This window comes from Octopus bimaculoides, chromosome 18 (genome assembly GCF_046866305.1).
Source record: "Octopus bimaculoides isolate indiv1 chromosome 18, ASM4686630v1, whole genome shotgun sequence".
In the NCBI taxonomy this organism is placed as follows: domain Eukaryota; kingdom Metazoa; phylum Mollusca; class Cephalopoda; order Octopoda; family Octopodidae; genus Octopus; species Octopus bimaculoides.
The window spans coordinates 55,221,836-55,240,484 of record NC_142945.1 but is presented as its reverse complement, the minus strand read 5'-3'; the positions used below and the strand labels follow the sequence as shown (position 1 = coordinate 55,240,484).

General features: G+C 34.7%; 1 protein-coding gene across 1 annotated transcript in view; it reads left to right on the top strand.

Moving 5' to 3' along the window:
• The window catches only part of LOC106875922 (sperm flagella and cilia-associated protein 2), a 103,197-nt gene that overhangs the window by 57,524 nt on the left and 27,024 nt on the right, over positions 1 to 18,649 (top strand). The window contains exons 22-29 of the mRNA XM_014924237.3: positions 1,790 to 1,866; positions 2,661 to 2,788; positions 3,849 to 3,915; positions 5,248 to 5,457; positions 7,508 to 7,624; positions 8,180 to 8,358; positions 9,228 to 9,387; positions 13,808 to 13,991. Of these exons, the coding sequence (XP_014779723.1) occupies positions 1,790 to 1,866; positions 2,661 to 2,788; positions 3,849 to 3,915; positions 5,248 to 5,457; positions 7,508 to 7,624; positions 8,180 to 8,358; positions 9,228 to 9,387; positions 13,808 to 13,991 (1,122 nt within the window). The remainder of the gene's footprint in view (positions 1 to 1,789; positions 1,867 to 2,660; positions 2,789 to 3,848; positions 3,916 to 5,247; positions 5,458 to 7,507; positions 7,625 to 8,179; positions 8,359 to 9,227; positions 9,388 to 13,807; positions 13,992 to 18,649) is intronic.

The window sequence follows — 18,649 nt, the reverse complement described above, 5'->3', positions numbered from 1 at the left end:
GTGCGTCTACATGGGTGTGTGTATGTGTTGTGTTGAGTGTGTGTGTGTGTGTGTAAAAGAGAGATAAACAGAGAGAGTGCTAAGTGTTTTGTGAAGAAAGTATCACTTGATAAAACGATAGATACAGAGAGAGGGAGAGAGAGAGAGAGAGAGAAAGAAGTAGATAAAATTTCATTCTATCGTGAAGTTTTAGGAAGCAATTTAGATTAACTTTCTACCCAACCTTATTAACAAGAATAATATTTCTTGCTGTAAATGATTAGTTTTGTGATGTAAGTGTCAAGGGGATTGAATATAAGATGTGTGTGTGTGTTTAATGCTGTTTAGAAATGTCAAAATAGAGCAGTATTAAAGATAATGAAGATCTGACTTTATTTCCATATCTTGTTTATGTTTTTCTTTTTTTTTCTTTTTTGTTTACCTCGAAATATGTCATATAAATATTTTGGTTAATATTTTCAGCTTCTTTCTTTATTTTTGGTGATAAATATTTTTGGTCTGAAATCATGTGCTTCCAGCAGATATTGTTGTTTATTATGAACACTGAAGTTTTCTTGTTGTTTATTAAGGAGAAACTTTTATTTTATAATTCATTAAACAAAATTTCTTCCTTTCTAAGTTGTTGTTGTTGTTGTATAACTCCAGATCACTGTGATCCAGCAAACTATGATCAAAGGCTCTCCAGCCATGGCTATCCTTTCTTATTTTGGATATAGTATGCCTAGTACTACATCATCTAATATCTTCTTCCTTTTTTAAGATAGTAGAATGTGATTTGTTGGTGATTTAGCTGCTATTCCTGGGAGGCTGAGAGACCACATGTAGGCGCCATTCTGCTTGCTGGTAAAATTAGATGAGAATGAATGGAAACGTTGCCCCCTTGGTGGTTTTCTCTTAATTTATGAAATATATAATATCATGTATTTGTGTGTGTATATGGCTGTATGGTTAAGAAGCTCACTTTGCAATCACATGGTCTCAGGTTCAATCCTACTGCATGACACTTTGGGTAAGTGTCTTCAACTACAGCCCCTAGGCTGACCAGTGCTTTATTACAGACTATATTACTCTGAAAGGAGTTCCAGTTGTGACCATCTCACCTTCTTTTCTACATCAGGAACTGGTACAATATACGCTGGTGTCCACTGTGTTCTTTATTTAAAATGGTGGGACGTGATTTTTAAGTAGACTTTTATTTGTTATTTGCAGCCGTTGGAGTGATGATGTTGAAGTGCAACTGGTGAGCCTTGAGACCAGTATACTCACCTGCCAGAGAACAATTCCTCACCTCTCTCTCTCTCTCTCTCTCTCTCTCTCTCTCTCTATTTCCTTCCTTAAGCACTGAAATTATTATCACATGAAGATGACTGCAAAATGGCCATAATCCTGAGGACGACAAGTGCTTAAACAAGTATATTCACTTCTCATACCTCCTGATTTTTTATGGTTTCTATAGAAAGTTGTGAAGAGCTTCTTTCATTTCCTGTCTACCGAATCCATCCACAAGGCTTTGGTCAACTCAGGACTGAAACCAAATTCCCATGGTTCATAATTGAACTTTTTAATCACACATCTCTGCCTGGTTTGAAATCTTCATTGTAGATTCAATAATGACACGACTGATTTCAGATACTAATAGTTGACTAAAAACCCGTAGGATGGCAAAAATAAGGATTAATTTATGTGTGTGCTGAAATAAGAAAGCTTGTTGATGTAATTGACCCTCAAGATACAAGAATCTCTTTGATTATTTTCGTTTATTTTTGTTTGTCATAAATTCTTTCTTCAGAACCTGAAGAGAAAGCACCGGAACCATTCGAACCCGATTCTCCAGACTGGGAGTTCATGGATTTTGAGATTAACATGGTCAGTTGTACTTTTTTATTTCTTCAGACTTTTACTTGTTTCATTCATTGAACTGTGGCCATGCTGAGGCATCACCTTCAAGGCTTTTTGTCTGTCATATTGACCCTGGTAATTATTTTATTGATCCCCATTTATCAAATGGCAAGGTTTAATTTTTGGGGGACCTACAAGAACTTAACTCAAGATACAGGTATAAGCACACACACACACACACACACATACATGCACACACACATGCACACACACATGCACACACACATGCACACATGTATCTATAAAAAGAAATGTAAGTAATAGGTTTTGGGTTCTGATGATATGCCATAAAGCCAAGCCCTTTATGGATGTGAAACCTAAGGTAATCCCATAAACTGGCATTATCCAACTTTATATCATCATCATCATCTTCATAATAATTTAATGTCCCTCTTCCATACTGGCATGGGTAGAACAGTTTGACAAGAACTAGGAAAGCCAGAAGACTGCACCAAGCTCTGCTGTCTGCTCTGGAATAGTTTCTATGGCTGGATGCCCTTCCTAACACCAATCACTTTACAGAGTGTACTGGGTGCTTTTTTACGTGACACCAGCACTTTTTTATGCAGCTGTCTTCGTTCATTCACATCACATGATTAGACCAGTCTTCTCTCTTGCACACTACAACAGATGCCTCTTAAACTTAATTTTCCTCTTAATGCACACTGGAACCCAGTATGATCTTTGGGGCCGCTGCACAAAGCAGCTCCGAGAGCCACAGTTTAGTTGTTTCAAAAAGACGATTCTGTTTTAATTGACAGAGAATGGTAAAACTGTTAAGTTCTTATTGGAAACTAATAGAGAAGTCCTATCTGCAGAACTGTAAGAAAATGTTTCGAGCAATAAGGAAAGAACGAGAATGCATAAAGCCTTATTATTACAGCATCAGGTGAGGAAATATTCAGGTATTTTATTAAAAGATTTCTTTTGTTCATTGTTGGAGGAGGAGGAGGAGGAGGAGGAGGAGTTTGAGGCAGACGGATGCTTTTCCTGATGCCAACCTTCAGCTGCTTTTTTTTTATTTATCACGAGTAAGCTTGAAGTTAAGGAAGATTTTATTCAACAGTTTCAAAAAGCACAGAGCAATGGGGCTTAGTGTCTGTTGTGAATGTAAATACAGTAATTGATTTTCAATCAGATAATCTCATGCCGAAAGCAGACATGACTATTCTTATATGCCTGCACATAAGCCTGCATGCATCTGTCTGTCTCTCTCTCTCTCACACACACACACACGTACACATGTGTGTGTGTATGTATATATATATATATATATATATATATATATATATATATATATATATAAATACTTATGAATGTGTATGTGTGCGAGAGAGAGACAGGCATCCATGCAGTTCCTGTATGCCAGTTCACAAGATATTGGCTGACCTGAGACAAGAGTAAAAGTCATTTGCCCAGGATGCCAAGCAGCAGAATTGAACCTAAGACCATGTGGTTGTGAAGTGACCTTCTTAACCCCCCCTTAACTGGGGGTGCAAAAGCAGGTATACAGAAAGTATCACGCCAATGTTATAATACTTAATTCATTAAAATTATTAGTACATTAAATATATATATATATATATATATATATATAAACACACACATATATACATATATCCACATACACACACACACATACATACATATACATATGTAGTGTTTGTAAAAATTATTTAATAGCATTTCTATAAACATAATACTATTTGTAAAAACAGTTTCAATCCCCCCCCCCCTTTTTTTTGAGAGAGAAATAGTTATCAATGAGAAATGAGACCATCCAGATGCAAAGAGATTATGTGTTTCCAGTATTCAAATGAACAAGCATAATAAATAAATGTTACTGGTATATAAATATTAAAACAGACAAATTTATTTATTGTTTACTTTAGAAATATCGAAGATATATTGATGTAATAACGTTGCTATTTAATTCCCCTTCGATACAGGAAAATATTTGAAGAATATCTGATACGTCCTGACAACAAACAAGATTTTGTTAGTCAATGGCAGAAGGTAATATATAATTTATGTTTGTTTGGTTTAGTTTGGTTTGCTGTGTTTTATTTTTATTAACAAGAAATGTTTTAATCTCGTCTCTTGCCTACTTTAACTCTGGCTGTCATCTAATATTAGATCTTCATAATTTATTCATTACTAATTTTTTAAAAATACCAATTGTTTTGTATTACTGCTACTTCTTAAACTCAATTTTAAACTGTAATTTTCTATTCTGCTTCTGCCGTGCTACAGTGTTGGGGCTTCTCATTTCAGCATCCGTGTTTCATTCTAGACATTTGCTAATGTGTGTGATGATATAATTCAAGTTAATTTGGTATCATAGAGAAGAAATTGCTTTATTCCCAGACTTGATGAAGCCTTTGTTGGTTCTATTATATTACCATATTCCTGTCTTCCAGTAGTATTTCGATTATCTCAATAGTAAAACCTAGCAACTTCTAGTCAAACATCACCTTTCTTTTCAGCCTTGAACTGCATGCATTCTAATTACTGTTCCAATCTCGATGCATCAGAAATATTTATTAAATCAGCCAAATTCTGTTGAGATATTCACACATGCTTAATCAATGTATTTAATTACTTGTGTTAAATTGCAGTTGTTCTCACTTTGTCTCTTTCTCTATACCTACCTCATCCCAAGACTACCAATCTTTCAACTTCTCACTTTTGCGTCTCCATTTATATTTCTTGTGCAACAAACAAGCAATTCTTCATTTCTCCCCAGTTTCTTTTGAATCCTCTTCTTCCCTTTTTATCCAATACATCACCATTTGTGGCATGGGGGGTTTCATTATGGCATTTCCCTAAAACATTTCTGCAAACTAACAAGGAAGCTAAGCCAAGGATAAAACCTTTATGTGGTCACTTGATCTGTTAGAAAGAACAACCAAATTGCTTTAAAATATAATTGTCTAAAAATAAATAAAGACTTACAGGGGACATGTTTAATAATATAGTTTCTCATAAGATATATCTGAAGAATGTTTGGAATTGTAATAACATTATCTAGGTAAGATAATTAATCGATTACTTCCATAAAACCCTTAGAGCCAAGCCTTTAATCCTTTATAAGCCACTTTGTATCTCCTTGTTTTCACATCGCATTCTAGTTGTAAATGATTATCCCTGTCATACAGACAATATCAAATATTACCAATATTCTTCAAGAACTTGTCTGATTGTGGAGAAATATTACCTTGTTTGGAAACAAGTAAAGGTTGGTGACAAGGAGGGTGTCTCTATAATGAGGCAAAAATCTTCATCCAACCCATGCAAGCATGGAAAAGTGGATGTTAAATAATGATGATGTCATATTATTTTTTTCAGGAATATAATGAAGTCCCTGATGACACGAGATTTGACTTGGAAACCCAAACTGAGCTTCATCAAACGGTTATTGATCTCCAGGATAAACTGTGGAGTATTTGTGATGAACAAAAACAACAAGCGGAAAATGAATGTCATTCGCTTATCTCGAATGGCTGGTATGAGGATCAGCTGTCCAAAGTGTGTAACAGTTATTTGACGATAATGCAGGTAAGTCAGTGTTTAACATACCGTGTTAGCCATGTTGCCATGGGGTGGAGATGTGAAATGAAACATTAATTCTGGTTTTCACATTGGTTTAATGGTAAATTGGTATAATGTAAACCAGTTCCATATTCCTGGATCTCATATACACACCAGCTTCTGCTCCTCAAATGTATTGTCTCCTCCTTCTGTTGTTTTCAACTGCTACTATGATGGTTTCTGCTCGTCAGAGCTAACTGGACTCATACCACCTCCACTTAGGTATTGCTGAGTCACTCCTTTCTTCAGACTCTGCAGGAATCACTCAACACCCAGTCTTTCTTTCCTGTCCAGAAGATCAACTTTCTATGATTCCTTTCCTTGCTAATGTCTTTCCTGCAGATGTTGACTTACAAAGGTTCAAAACAATATTAATGACATCAATCTCATCAATCTACAAAGGCCATGCAGGCCATGGGCCCTGCTCCTTCCTTCATGTCCCTTCCAATAAAAAGAAACAAAAACAAAAAGACTATCATCATCATCATCATTATCATCATCATCATTATCATCTTCATTGTCTTCATCATTTCCGTCATCGTCACTTAATGTCCATTTCCCATGCTGGCATCAGTTGGACCATATTTGAGTAATATTATATTTGAACGCTGCTGTGGTTACTTGTATCCATGGATACCTGTAATATTTTGGTTCTGCTATCCAAGCAGTTGACAATAAATCCACTTCTGCATAATTCCCAAACCCAACGATATAAATCTTTCTCCAATTTCTTACATGGAGCAACAGTTAACCATATTTCCTTTCTAGTATTTTCTTGACCGTTTCTTTTCATTTTCACCAATGTCTTACTAGTTCTTTATTTTCCTAGCACACACAACTCTCTGTCTGTCTGTCTCTCTCTCTCTCTCTCTTCCCCCTCTCTCCCCACTATAGTTTCCACAGTCTTCAATCTATTTAGCAACATGTAACTCCATGTTTTGATCTTTAGCCTTTTGTTCTCACAGTTAAGTCTTTCTTTTGACACCTTTTCCTCTTAGAAGTCGAATTTTTTTCAGCATTTCTGCCAACAATTCTGTGCTTGTGCAGGTGAGATGTTTACAGTTTGGACAGGTGTCACAGATACGACATGTGTATCTTCAGAATCTGTATTGAGTTTCTGGTAGAATTGAATTCTTCTGCTGCTTAAATGGTCTGATTTGCCTTTCACTTGATTTTATTATTGTATATTTGTTTGCAAAATCAATTTCCATATAAAACACGCAGTGACATGACCACCCATCCTTCATTTGTTTGGAAGGGCTCTTAGGACTGTCATGAGCCTTGTGACTCTTAAAACTGGAGTTCAACCCAATTTCCCTGGTGCATAAGTGACTGAGATTATTATGCCCACCCCCAATGAATGGGTTGTCAATCCATCACAAGCTATTGGTGGAACCCTTTTACAGCTGAGTGGACTGGAGCAACATGAGATGAAGTGTTTTGATCCCAGAACACAATGTACCACCTAGTCCAGGAACTGAACCCCACCCCCCAGTCTTTCACTCATGAATGCAACATCCTAACCAGTAGGCCATGCACCTCGGTGTGTGTTGGTACATGCTACAAACATGAAACTCAGGTTCACCAGATGAGATGTCATGTAGCTTTGAACTCTTTTTGTTTTGTTTTTTGTTTTTCCATTTTTGAGTGATGGTTTGCTCCTTATCGCTGAGCATAAAGAGTATCTTATTTAGCAAGAGGAAGATTCAAAGTGAACCGGTCAATAATGAATGTGAGATGTTGAACTCCCAGCTTTGAAGCAATATTCAATGGGAAACCACAATCCTATCTGAAAATTAATATGGAGCCAGCGTTCTGTTGTTTGTTCTTTTTTTTTTTAGTCTTTATTTGTTTTTTGTCTTTTTGTTTGTTATTGAAACAGTTAATCTTTGCACAACAATAATAAATATAAAACAAATCACCAGATATGTTGTAAAAATGTTATAATATAAACATTGCTTCATTTCTATCACTTTCTCTGGTTTGGTTGATTCAAAAGATTTCAATATATTTCCAGACAGAACTTGACCGTTTCCAGGATACAATCACTTTACTCAAGGACTATTACAATATTCCTGATAAACTAGTTCCTCCGATAGCAGAACTGAATTTTTCAAGACTTCCCCTTCTTGAGGTAATAATTATTTCTTATCATCATGCCTCTCAAAAAAAGAACTCCCCACCCCAGATGTGATTAAGGAAAATACACAATGAATTAGAATGATTCCTCAAATATAATTGATATAATTGATGCTAACTTCATTGACCCAGGGTGGATGACTTACTGAATCTGCCCTTCACAGATATGAACAGAGAACCTAGAAATATGAATAGAAAGCTAAATACTGTAAAATATTTAGTGATAAAGGAGTTTTAAGAAAATATATATATATATATGTATGTATATGTGTGTGTGTATGCGTACACACACACACATTTATAGAGGTATTTATATGTGTGTTTGTATATATAAAAGTATGTGTGTGTATGTATATCAACAAAACAATGATTGTCATTTTCAATACATAGGTTAATTCCACTTAAATGGAGATGGTAAGCAGTCTTTTAACTAAAGTCATGCCTCAGAAAGTTGTCCCTATTTGTGTGAAAATGCTGGTTGGATTGAAAAATACCTCTTCTAATTCTTCAATTGGCTTATTTTGTGAAAAACGTTTCTTTGTTTTTGAAGTCAGGGATTCCTGAATCATTCTTGGAGAACGATGGTCTTGGTTCCCATGATTTGAAGGCATTAAAAGACAGGGCAAGTTCTCGAACTTCATCAAAGCAACCAAAGAAAGGAAAAGAGAAAGAAAAGGAAGAGGAGAAACCTGAGAACAACGAGCTTATTACTATTTCTATTCGACTTAAGTAATTAACAAAGTTTTTAACTCTTAACTAGAATATTTGGCTCAGCATTGGTTGTGTTGGTGCATCCAATCTTTGCATAAATTTACTTAATTATATACATCCAATTATATACATCCAATCTTTGCATAAATTTACTTAATTGATTTTGTTTTATGCAACAGTATAGAATCAGACATAAACTTGTGTTAAAGGGATTCACCTTTCAGTCAAAGAGTGTTAGTTTCAATCCCACCGAGTGACACCTTGGGCAAGTGTCTTCTGCTGCCACTTATTAAATAGAAAATGGTACACAGAAATTATGTGGGAGGTCTTTGTCTGAGTGTGTGTGTGTGTGTGTGTGTGTGTGCACTCCGTTGAAAAAAGTGCCTTGAGTTGCATCTCTTTTCATCAAAAAGTGCTTAAAAAGCTTAAAAAACCCTTCAGTCACAAGTATGTGTGACCTTGTAGAATATAGTACCCTTCAGCTATTTATTCCAGGGGACTGTGATGTAGTTGTGGGCAGATATATGCACTCCCTTGGTCCTCTCACATCCCACAATCATTACTGGTACTCATTTTCAGCAGAGCAGACTGGGGCAACATGAAACAAAAGTGTCTTTCAGAATGACACAGTGTGTGAATTGAACCCACGAACCTTATAATTGTTAAGTTCATCACTGTGACCACTAAACCATGCATCTTCACACATCACCAGGTAACTTAGTCATCCTAATAAAGCAAGTGATCAGACATTGGTTCCTTTGATTGCTTGCCACAAGCTTTGTAAAATATGGAAGCAGACTTACAACTGCAGCAGATGAAATGAAAAGTAGATATGATCGTTTTACAAATTGTTTTGTTTAGTTCTTAGAAAATGTTTTCTATTTCAGGATTCCTTTGATAAATCCATCAACGTTGCGATACTGTTCTCCTGAGGTTAAAAAAGCAAACAAAGACGGAGCGGAAGATGGCACAGAAGCTGCAGAAAGAAATATTCTGGAGACTTATCAATATTCCTATCAACAAGCACTTACCGAAATATCTAGCATTGTATGTAAGAGAATTTACCAAGAATAATTCTTTGAGAACAATTCACTAAGTAAATAGTTACTTCTTACATAGTTCCTTACCAATTTGTAAAAGAACTAAAAGATCACTTAATGGAAAACCCATCAGTTTGGTCTCTATAGGCTCCGTAAATAGGATCTGTGAATATTGGTAAATGAGCTTCATTTAGCCATGTGGTTAACATGTTTGGTCCTCAACCATGTAGGTTTTGGAACGCTCCCACTTGACATTATCATTAGCAAATGTCTTCTATTGACTAAAGTCTTGGGAGTGAAATTTGGTAAATGGAAATTGTGAAAGTCCTTTGGATAATTATACGCATACACATGCATGCATATACATATATGTATGTATGCATGCATGTTGATGCACACTCACACTCACACACACACATAATAGGACTGAACTCAAAACCACATGGTTACCCCAGCATGGCCGCAATCCAATGATTGAAACCAGTAAAAGAATGGAAGAAGTATTTTAAACCCAATATGATCTGAAAATAATGCCCAATGTCACTCTATGGCATTATTGAATTCCCATTTCTTTGTTTATCAGACATTAGTGGAATAACTCAGTTGTGTTTCATAGAAGAGTTATTAATTATAGAATTAAGACAAATGTTGCAAAAATATGCTTTCATTATTTTACTGACTTCAATTTTCCTTACTTCAGAACTTAAAAAATACATTTAGCAAATATTTAAAAAAAAAAAAAAAGTTTTAAAAAGGATATATTTATTTATACATTATTTCACAGTATATAAACATGTGTGAATACATACATGTATACACACATATATAGACATACATACTTGTATAAACACACATCCATCCATACATACATACCATTCATACATACCATACATACATATACACATTTCAAAGTTGCATGTAACACACATAATCACACACACACACACATGAATACATACATTCTTACATAAACGCACTGCCATACATGCTCACATACATACATATATACACACACACACAGAGTTATGCATGAATTATACAAAGAAATAGCTAAACATAGATTGATAAAAGAAAACTAGAGAAATTTCTGAAATTTTCTTGTAAATTGTGAAATAAGTGGTAAATTATTTCAAAATAAATTGTTCTCATAAAATTGTTCTCACTGAACTTTCTCTATGGTATTGTTTCTCTGTTTGTAATTCAAAAAAATCTTTCTGTCCTTACATACATACATACATACGTGTGTGTATGTGTGTATCAACTAAAATATGTTCCAAATTTTTTTATTTTGTTATTTTTGGTGTGTATTCTCTTGGAATTGATTTGGTATATTCTTTTATTTTTCTTTCTTCTACCTGGTTACCATTTCCACTGATTCTAGCTCCATCAGAATCAGTGAAATGGAAAAAAACTTGCAAAAGTTAAAATGCTGTTTGTTTCTGGTGAAAATACATTTATTGGCAATGAATAGCAACATCTTTACACGTCTGATAAATATGAAGTACATTTTAGTTGCATTATGTATGTGTGTGTGTATATATGTATGTGTGTGTGTATATGTATGTGTGTGTGTATATGTATGTGTGTACATATGTACGTATATATATTGTTAGTCTAGTATTTTAATGAAATTTAATCAATCGTTACTAAATCTAATTATTTATAAAGATCTTATTTTTTCTTTGCAAATCAACCAATCAAGGAGGTGTTACGTGTTTTGTGCATAAGTCTAATAATCAGTCGATTGCTTAGCTTTTCCTAATCAAATGCATCCATCATTGGGTTATTATTGGATTCATTGACTTGAAGAAGACCCTATGGCTGGGCTAGGCCCCAGCATTGAAGCTTAAGAAACCACTTGTTCTTTATAGGGAGCTCTTACAGGTTGCAATGGTTAGGTGCATCTCTGTGTGGCTTGGAACCTCACTGCAGCCAGGTAGACTGGGCTATTTCATCTTTTATTTGCTTCAGCTGCTGCCTTGCTGTGGGGCTGCATTTATGGGTCTAGTCCAGTAAATCGAACCTAGTACTTAATTTTTAAGTCTGGCACTTATTTTGTCAGTCCCTTTTGCTCCACTATATATATATATATATATATATATATATCATAGACAAGGTATAAATAATGGTTATTTTAGAATATTCCTTTATTGGAATAAATTTGGCTTACAGTTGTTTTCGGTAGTTATTACAGGTTCGTTAGTGATAGGTTTACTCAGTCTACTGCTTTGTGCTCTGGACAAATATCACCATTGTTTTTATGTTCTCTGTTTCCTTGGATTGGTTGACTGAATTTGAGAGAGATTTGACTCCCTCCCCACTCTTCCTTTACTTTTGAAATGTTAGCAGTTTAAAATGCAGAACTGAAGTAACAGTTATTCCAGAATGACAGAAGTTTCCAAATTTACATAAACCTAACCCTAACCATTCTTTCAATTCCAGTGTGGAAACATCAACATAAAACAATAAAAATTCTAACCATGCCAAGAAAGTAATTGGATTTGAAGTAGAGATAGTTTTTTTTTTCTTTTCACCATTTTAAAGTTTTACTGGAATTCATAGAAACCCACTAATTACCAACTTTGTTGTTTTTGGTTTAATATGAGAAACTCTTGTAGTTTTCATGAGATTTTTATTATTGGGTTATGTCAGTTTTGAGCCTACTTACGGCACAAAGGTAGCTGATCAAATAAATTATTTGGTTAGCATTTCTTGTTGTGGATATTCCTTCTAAAACATTCTTTCCAAAGACATGTGATGCTTGTTTAAGAATAGCTGGAAGTTTCTGAGATACATTTGGCTGCTGTGAATTCTAAGAGAGAGAGAGAGATCTTCACTGCTACCAGACGTGTGTGCTTAAGAAGTGTGCTTTACACTCATGTTTTTTTGTGTTCTGTCCCAGTGTCAAGCACTTTGGGTAAGTGGCTTCAATCATAGCCCTGGGCCAACCTTGTTAGCGAATTTGATTTATGGAAACTGTATGGAAGCCTGTATATGTATTTGTGCTTGTGTTTGTCTCCTACTTGACTACTGTTGTTGGTTTGTTTATGTTCCCATAACACAGCAATTAAGCAATAGAGTCAGATTGAATAAGTACCAGACCTTAAAATAATTACTGGGGTTGATTTGTTTGACTGAAACCCTTCAAAGCAGTGCCCCAGCCTGGCTATGATTCAATGACTGAAACAAGTAAAAGGTAAAAGATTAGTTGTTCTTCACTCCAAGACTCAATCAATAATGGTGTAGTTATGGATTATTTTAAACCAAAAATCAATAAATGACTTGATCAAACAACTCAGATGTGATTCAGCCAATATTAAATCAAACTGCATCTAAACTTCACTCACTGTTTCCATTAATTCTGTAAAAGATGTTAACTTAATCTTTAGGTACATGGGGGGGGGGGGGGATTCTGGAGTACTGTTAGAGTTTGTAAGGGAATTTCCAGGAGAAATTAAGAAGATTAATAAGTAGATAATCATCCAATGAACGTTTGTGTGCTAATCTCACACATCTCTAACGCTTTATCATGTTGGACTTTAACTGATTGAACTGCTGCTGTTTATTACTGGTATTTTTACTTCATCAACTCTGAATGCAATGGACTACCAGTCTACTCATTAAACAATGTTATAAGCAATTAAAAACCAGTCTGTTCGTTATCTTATATTTTATTATATAATATATGAAATCACTTGACACACATAGGCAGCACTCTGTTAAAAATTATACAAGAATTCAGGAATTTCTTTCAGATGATGATTTGCTTCTGTAACAACAGATTCTTAAATGGCAGATAAACTTATAAACCTCCCTCAGTGGAGAATAATATTTCAAAATTTCTTATATTGAAGTAAATGATGTTGTAAAAAAACAACATATAGGTGAAAGGGGGGAGGGGCTTGGCCAGACTCTTCAAATCTTCACTTCTTTCTGGTTTTGTTACTGGTTTTACATCATTATTCAACATACTTTTTTTTTTTCCATGCTGGCATGGGTTAGATAGTTTGGTAGGAACCAACATGCTAGGAGGCTGCAGTGTCTGCTTTGGCATGGTTTCTGCAACTGGATGCCATTCCTAATGCCAACCATTTTATAGCGTGGACCAGATGCTTTTCTTTTCATCATACCAGCACTAGTGAGGTCACCAAGTACTTTCAAGATAAGACTCCTTCAACTGAATGGAGTCTCGTATTAAAGGATGTGAAAGGATGATAGAGAAAGAAGAACAAGTGTCTTGCTGAAAAGAGAGAGTTTGGAGGGGGAAAGGGACAGAGAGATGGCGAGAGCATACCATCAAGGTACCAGGTGAATATAAGAGAGATAAACTGTCATGATCTGCCTAGAATTTACTGGTAGGAATTTTGACGAATCAGATTTTTTATGCTTCATCATTTTTTGCTAAATCTAATTTTTAACATTTGTAGGTTTCTTCAGAACAAGCCATCCATGAAGCAGAAGAGGAAGAAGAGAGGAGAAAGATGCAGGAGAAAGAAAAAGAACGATTGCATGCTGAGAAACTTCAAAAGATCAAAGAGAAAAGAAATAAGAAAACTGGGATTGTTCGAGGGAAAAAGGAATCAGAAGATATGACTCCACCTCCAAGTTTTGGTAAGTTTCTAGTCATCATGGTGTCCAATACTGACACCCTAACCTTTGAACTTGAGACTGGTTGAAAAGGACAGAACCTACATGGGAGCAAACACAGCAAGGCTCTCTTCTTTGACCCGTTGCTTATGTTCAACCCTCATATGCTGCAGCAGAAATATAGATTCACAGGCATTGCTGTGTGGTTAGGAAGTTTGCTACCCAACCACATGGTTTTGGGTTCAGTTCCATTGTGTGGATCCTTGGGTAAGGGTCTTTTACTATGGTCCTGGTCAACCAAAGCCTTGTGAGTGGATTTGGTTGACAGAAATTATCATGTGTGTTTATGTGTACACACACATTAACAAGTATACACACACACATATGTATGTGTGTATATTTGTGTCTTCTTGTGTGATAGCTGTAAATGAGTGCCACTGTCATACAAGCAGTGTTGTTTATTTCCAGAATTCAGTGAAAACATTTCTAAGTATGGGGCACTATTACATTCCTTGGAAACAGGTGAGGGTTAGCAACAGGAAGGGCATTCGACTTTAGGAAATCTGTCTCAGTAAACTCTGTTCAACCTCTGCAAACACAGAAAATTGGATTTTAAAACAGTGGCAGCTTCAGCACAATTTCTGTTTCTTAAATTTCCTTCACAAGACTTTTGTCAATCCAAATAAACTATGTAGTGGAATTGAACTTGGAGCTTTGTGGTTGTCTAGCCAACCTCTTAATAACACAGCCACACTTTGATAGTTATTCCTGTCCAACTATAACCTTTCTTTTCAAATAATTACAATCGCTGGACATAACACAACGTTCGTTAATAGTTGCGTAATGAACATGTTTTGAATTGTGTCTCGAGTCATTAACCGTTTCTATAATTAAGACCAAAGCAAAGCAGATAATCATTAAATTGTTTCCTTATTAATCAGGAGCCCTTAAGCAGACAGAATTAAATATCAATGCATAGAGTTTAACACTTACAATGCGTTCCTAAGGAATATTGATACTCTAATCCCTTTTAAGGACACAATGGCTACGAATCCAGGGAGTGGTTGTTGTTTAGCCTTCGTTGAGCAGACAGACTTATGAACAAAGGCATTCCAACCATGACTGTCCATCTTTTTTTAGGAATACACAGGGTTACAGTCCACGACAGGATCCAGTCCTTGTTACAGCTTGTATGCCTCAGTGTGACCCTGAGAGCTCTGTGCCAGGGAAGTGCAAGCTCTTGGAATGGGTGAATGGGTTGGTAAGAATTATGTAGAGTTCAGTCTGTTATTGAGGAGATAATGAATGCCTCTTGTAAGGTGTGAACTGGTAACCTAAAGACATCAGTTGTTGCATTCTTGAAAATTATAGAAATTATTGCAAATAACAAAATATTTAAAAATTAATGAGGAAAGACAAAAGAAACTCAAAAGTAAATCTAATTTGGAAAAAAAAAATCACAGAACTTCTGAAAAATAGGGAAAAAATAAAATATATGGCAAGCGAAATTTGTTTTATATATTTTATGTGTGTGTGTGTGTTAAGTACATATGAAAATCTTATAAAAATCCAATCCCAGCAAGGCAGTGAATATATTTGTTTTATCTCAGAACTATTGTTGGGAATAAGTACATTATGCAGATAACACACATAGGAATTTAGATAACTTTTCTGCACTATTCATATTGATTTTGACTTTTATAACAATATAGTAAAAGGAAAATCATTATTATTATTATTAGGCAACAAATTGTCAGAATTGGGGGAATACTGGAGCAAATTGCTTTGCTGTATTTGTTCCAACTCTTCACATCTTGAGTTCAAATCCTGCTAAAGTCAACTGAGTCTTTCATCCTTTCTGGGGCAATAAAATAAAGTACTAGCCATCTATCATCATCATCATCATCATCATCATTATTATTATTATTATTATTATTATTATTATTATTATTATTATTATTATTATTATTATTATTATTATTATTATTATTATTATTATTATTAAGGCAGCGAGCTGGCAGAATTGTTAGCACGCCGGGTGAAATGCTTGGCAGTATTTCCCCTGTCGCTATGTTCTGAGTTCAAATTCCGTCAAGTTCGACTTTGCCTTTCATCTTTTTGGGGTTGATAAATTAAGTACCTGTTGAGTAATGGGTTGATGTGATTGACTGTCCCCCTCCCCACAAAATCTAGAAAACAGAAAAATTAGCCGACTGGAGGATTACATCCGTGTTTATATTCTAAGTTCAAATTCTGCTGAGATGGACTTTGCTTTTATCCTTTTGGGAATCAATGGAATCAACTGGGTCCCCTCTCCACCAAAATTTCAGGCTTTGTGCCTATATTAGAAAGGATTGTTATTTGGAAATATTTGCTAAAAGACAACTCACTTAGAATAGATAGAATTTTAAAGCAAAAACTCTGAGAGTCAATGGCAGTGTTGCAAGAATGAATTCTAGGAACCGGCATTAATGTCGTATGGAAATTCAATGGAATTTTATTATTTCTAAGTTGGTGCATAAAGAGAATAATTTAATATTAAATTGAATTGAAAAATTGAAATGATTTCATTCCAGGAATAAGTAGTTCGAAAAGGAATTATAAATGGTTCACTAAATATAATTCTGTCATGTATTTTAGAATAAGATTTCTGCTTGTCATAATACGCTTTTTTTAAACAATTTTCACAATGTGATATTGTTCTTGTCACTACCATAATGATGATGATGATGATTATCATCACCACCACCATTGCCACCATCATCATCATCATCATCCCCAGCAGCAGCACCACCACCACCACCATTCTCGTTGTTTTCTGACCCATATTTCAGCATACGTGCGTAGGACTGGTCTTCTCCAACTCAGTGTCCCACCCTTTATTTGTGGTCGTCATTTTCTTTGAGCTTCAGAAACCTTGAGATCAACCTCCAGCACTTCTTCTTCACGCTTTCTATTTCCTTCACACTTCTTCAAGTTGAATTCTTCAACATTTCTTCACCCAATTATCATCAATAAAAGACAGAACATGATAAATCCAACTTTTAATAGCGTCAGCACTGCTTAATTTGGGTCTGATTAATTAACTCTCTTTTCAAGGATTTCTTTTTGTTTTTTTCTTCAACCCATGTTTTGAGTATCAACGCCCCCCCCCTCCCGCCGCCGCCATGCTCCATTCTGCCAAAAGTTAGCCAACAACCAGAGCTCTCTATTATTTTCATTTGTAGAGTTTAGTAATGAACCTTTTTTTGTTATTTCGATAAATAATCGTTTTGTATTTTGTATTGCCAATAAAAACTTAAATGTTTTATTTTGTAGATGTTAGAGCCTCCTCCTCTTCCTCCTCTAACATCAGAAACTCTTACATCATTTTGGAAATCTAGATGTTGACTATTGAAAAGGAATTGTTTTCTGCTCAGATTATTTTTATGTTCTTAGTTCTTGAATCTGGGTCTTTTTCCTATCAATTTGACATTGTAAATGCGAGCTGTTGAAGAATTCTTCTTTTTACTTTGCAATGACAATGAAACAAAAATCCCCAAAAGAGGCAACTAAACTCGTCGAAACTAAGCAATGCCTGCCATTAAAAACTACAGAATATTGATTTCATATCAGATTCTTTCTGCTTTACCATTACATATCTCTTACATATCTCGTTCTTGTCAAGAAGTGAGAAAAAGATATCAGCCACAAAAATCTTTAATCTAACAAAAAAAAAAAAGCTGCGAGTCAGAATTACATTCAGTGAATAATCAAATTCCCATTGGAACCATTTATTCTTTCAATGGAATAATTTGAATTTTCATTCATTTATTTATTTTTCAATATTTTCATGTTGAAATATTTGGTATCTGCATCAAGTACTAAATAATGAGGTTAATAAGAAAAATCCCATCAAATCTCCAATGTATATTGCTGCTGCTTCTTAGCACTAATGAATAACCTTAACATTTTCGATAATTACATAAGAATGCAAAAGTAATTTTTATCAATCTTCTTATAAAAGTTCAATTGAAATTTTAGTGGAAAATTTAAAACTTATGATACTAGATCTTAATGTCTGCAAAAATGTCATTTCTGAATTCTTCCATAAATAAAAGTGTAAAGTAGATAAATAATTGTTATTCTAAATATCTATATCGTCAATATATATATATATATATATATATATATATCAATGTATATATATATATATATATATATATATATATATATATATATATATAAATGTATATGTGATTGACTGCTAAATCCGCAAGTTTTTTAATTCTCTCTCTCTTTATTTCCTCCTGTTCCTTTCTGTTGAAGAGCGTAGGCTCGAAATGTAAAAGACTTGCTCACTTCCTGAGCATTAAACTAATACACCTGCTTGTTGTTTATACACCTGTCTTCATCTTTCTGTTTTTCTGTAAATTTCAACTATATACATATACATATATATCTAGTTGCTGGTCTTTCTGGTGGTATGCAGTTTTGCATTGTCTTGTTGAAACAAAGCGCATTTTCAATGAACAAGTCTTGGGTCCTTTTAAACCAGTGCATCATAGATTTGATCAAGTTGCTCACAGTAAATTTCAGCATTGATGGCACAACTTTCGGCATATGTTCGGCACACGAACTTTTCCCTCAACCTAATATTATCAGTCAATGTACACCACTAGCTTAGGAAGAATATAAGAGGC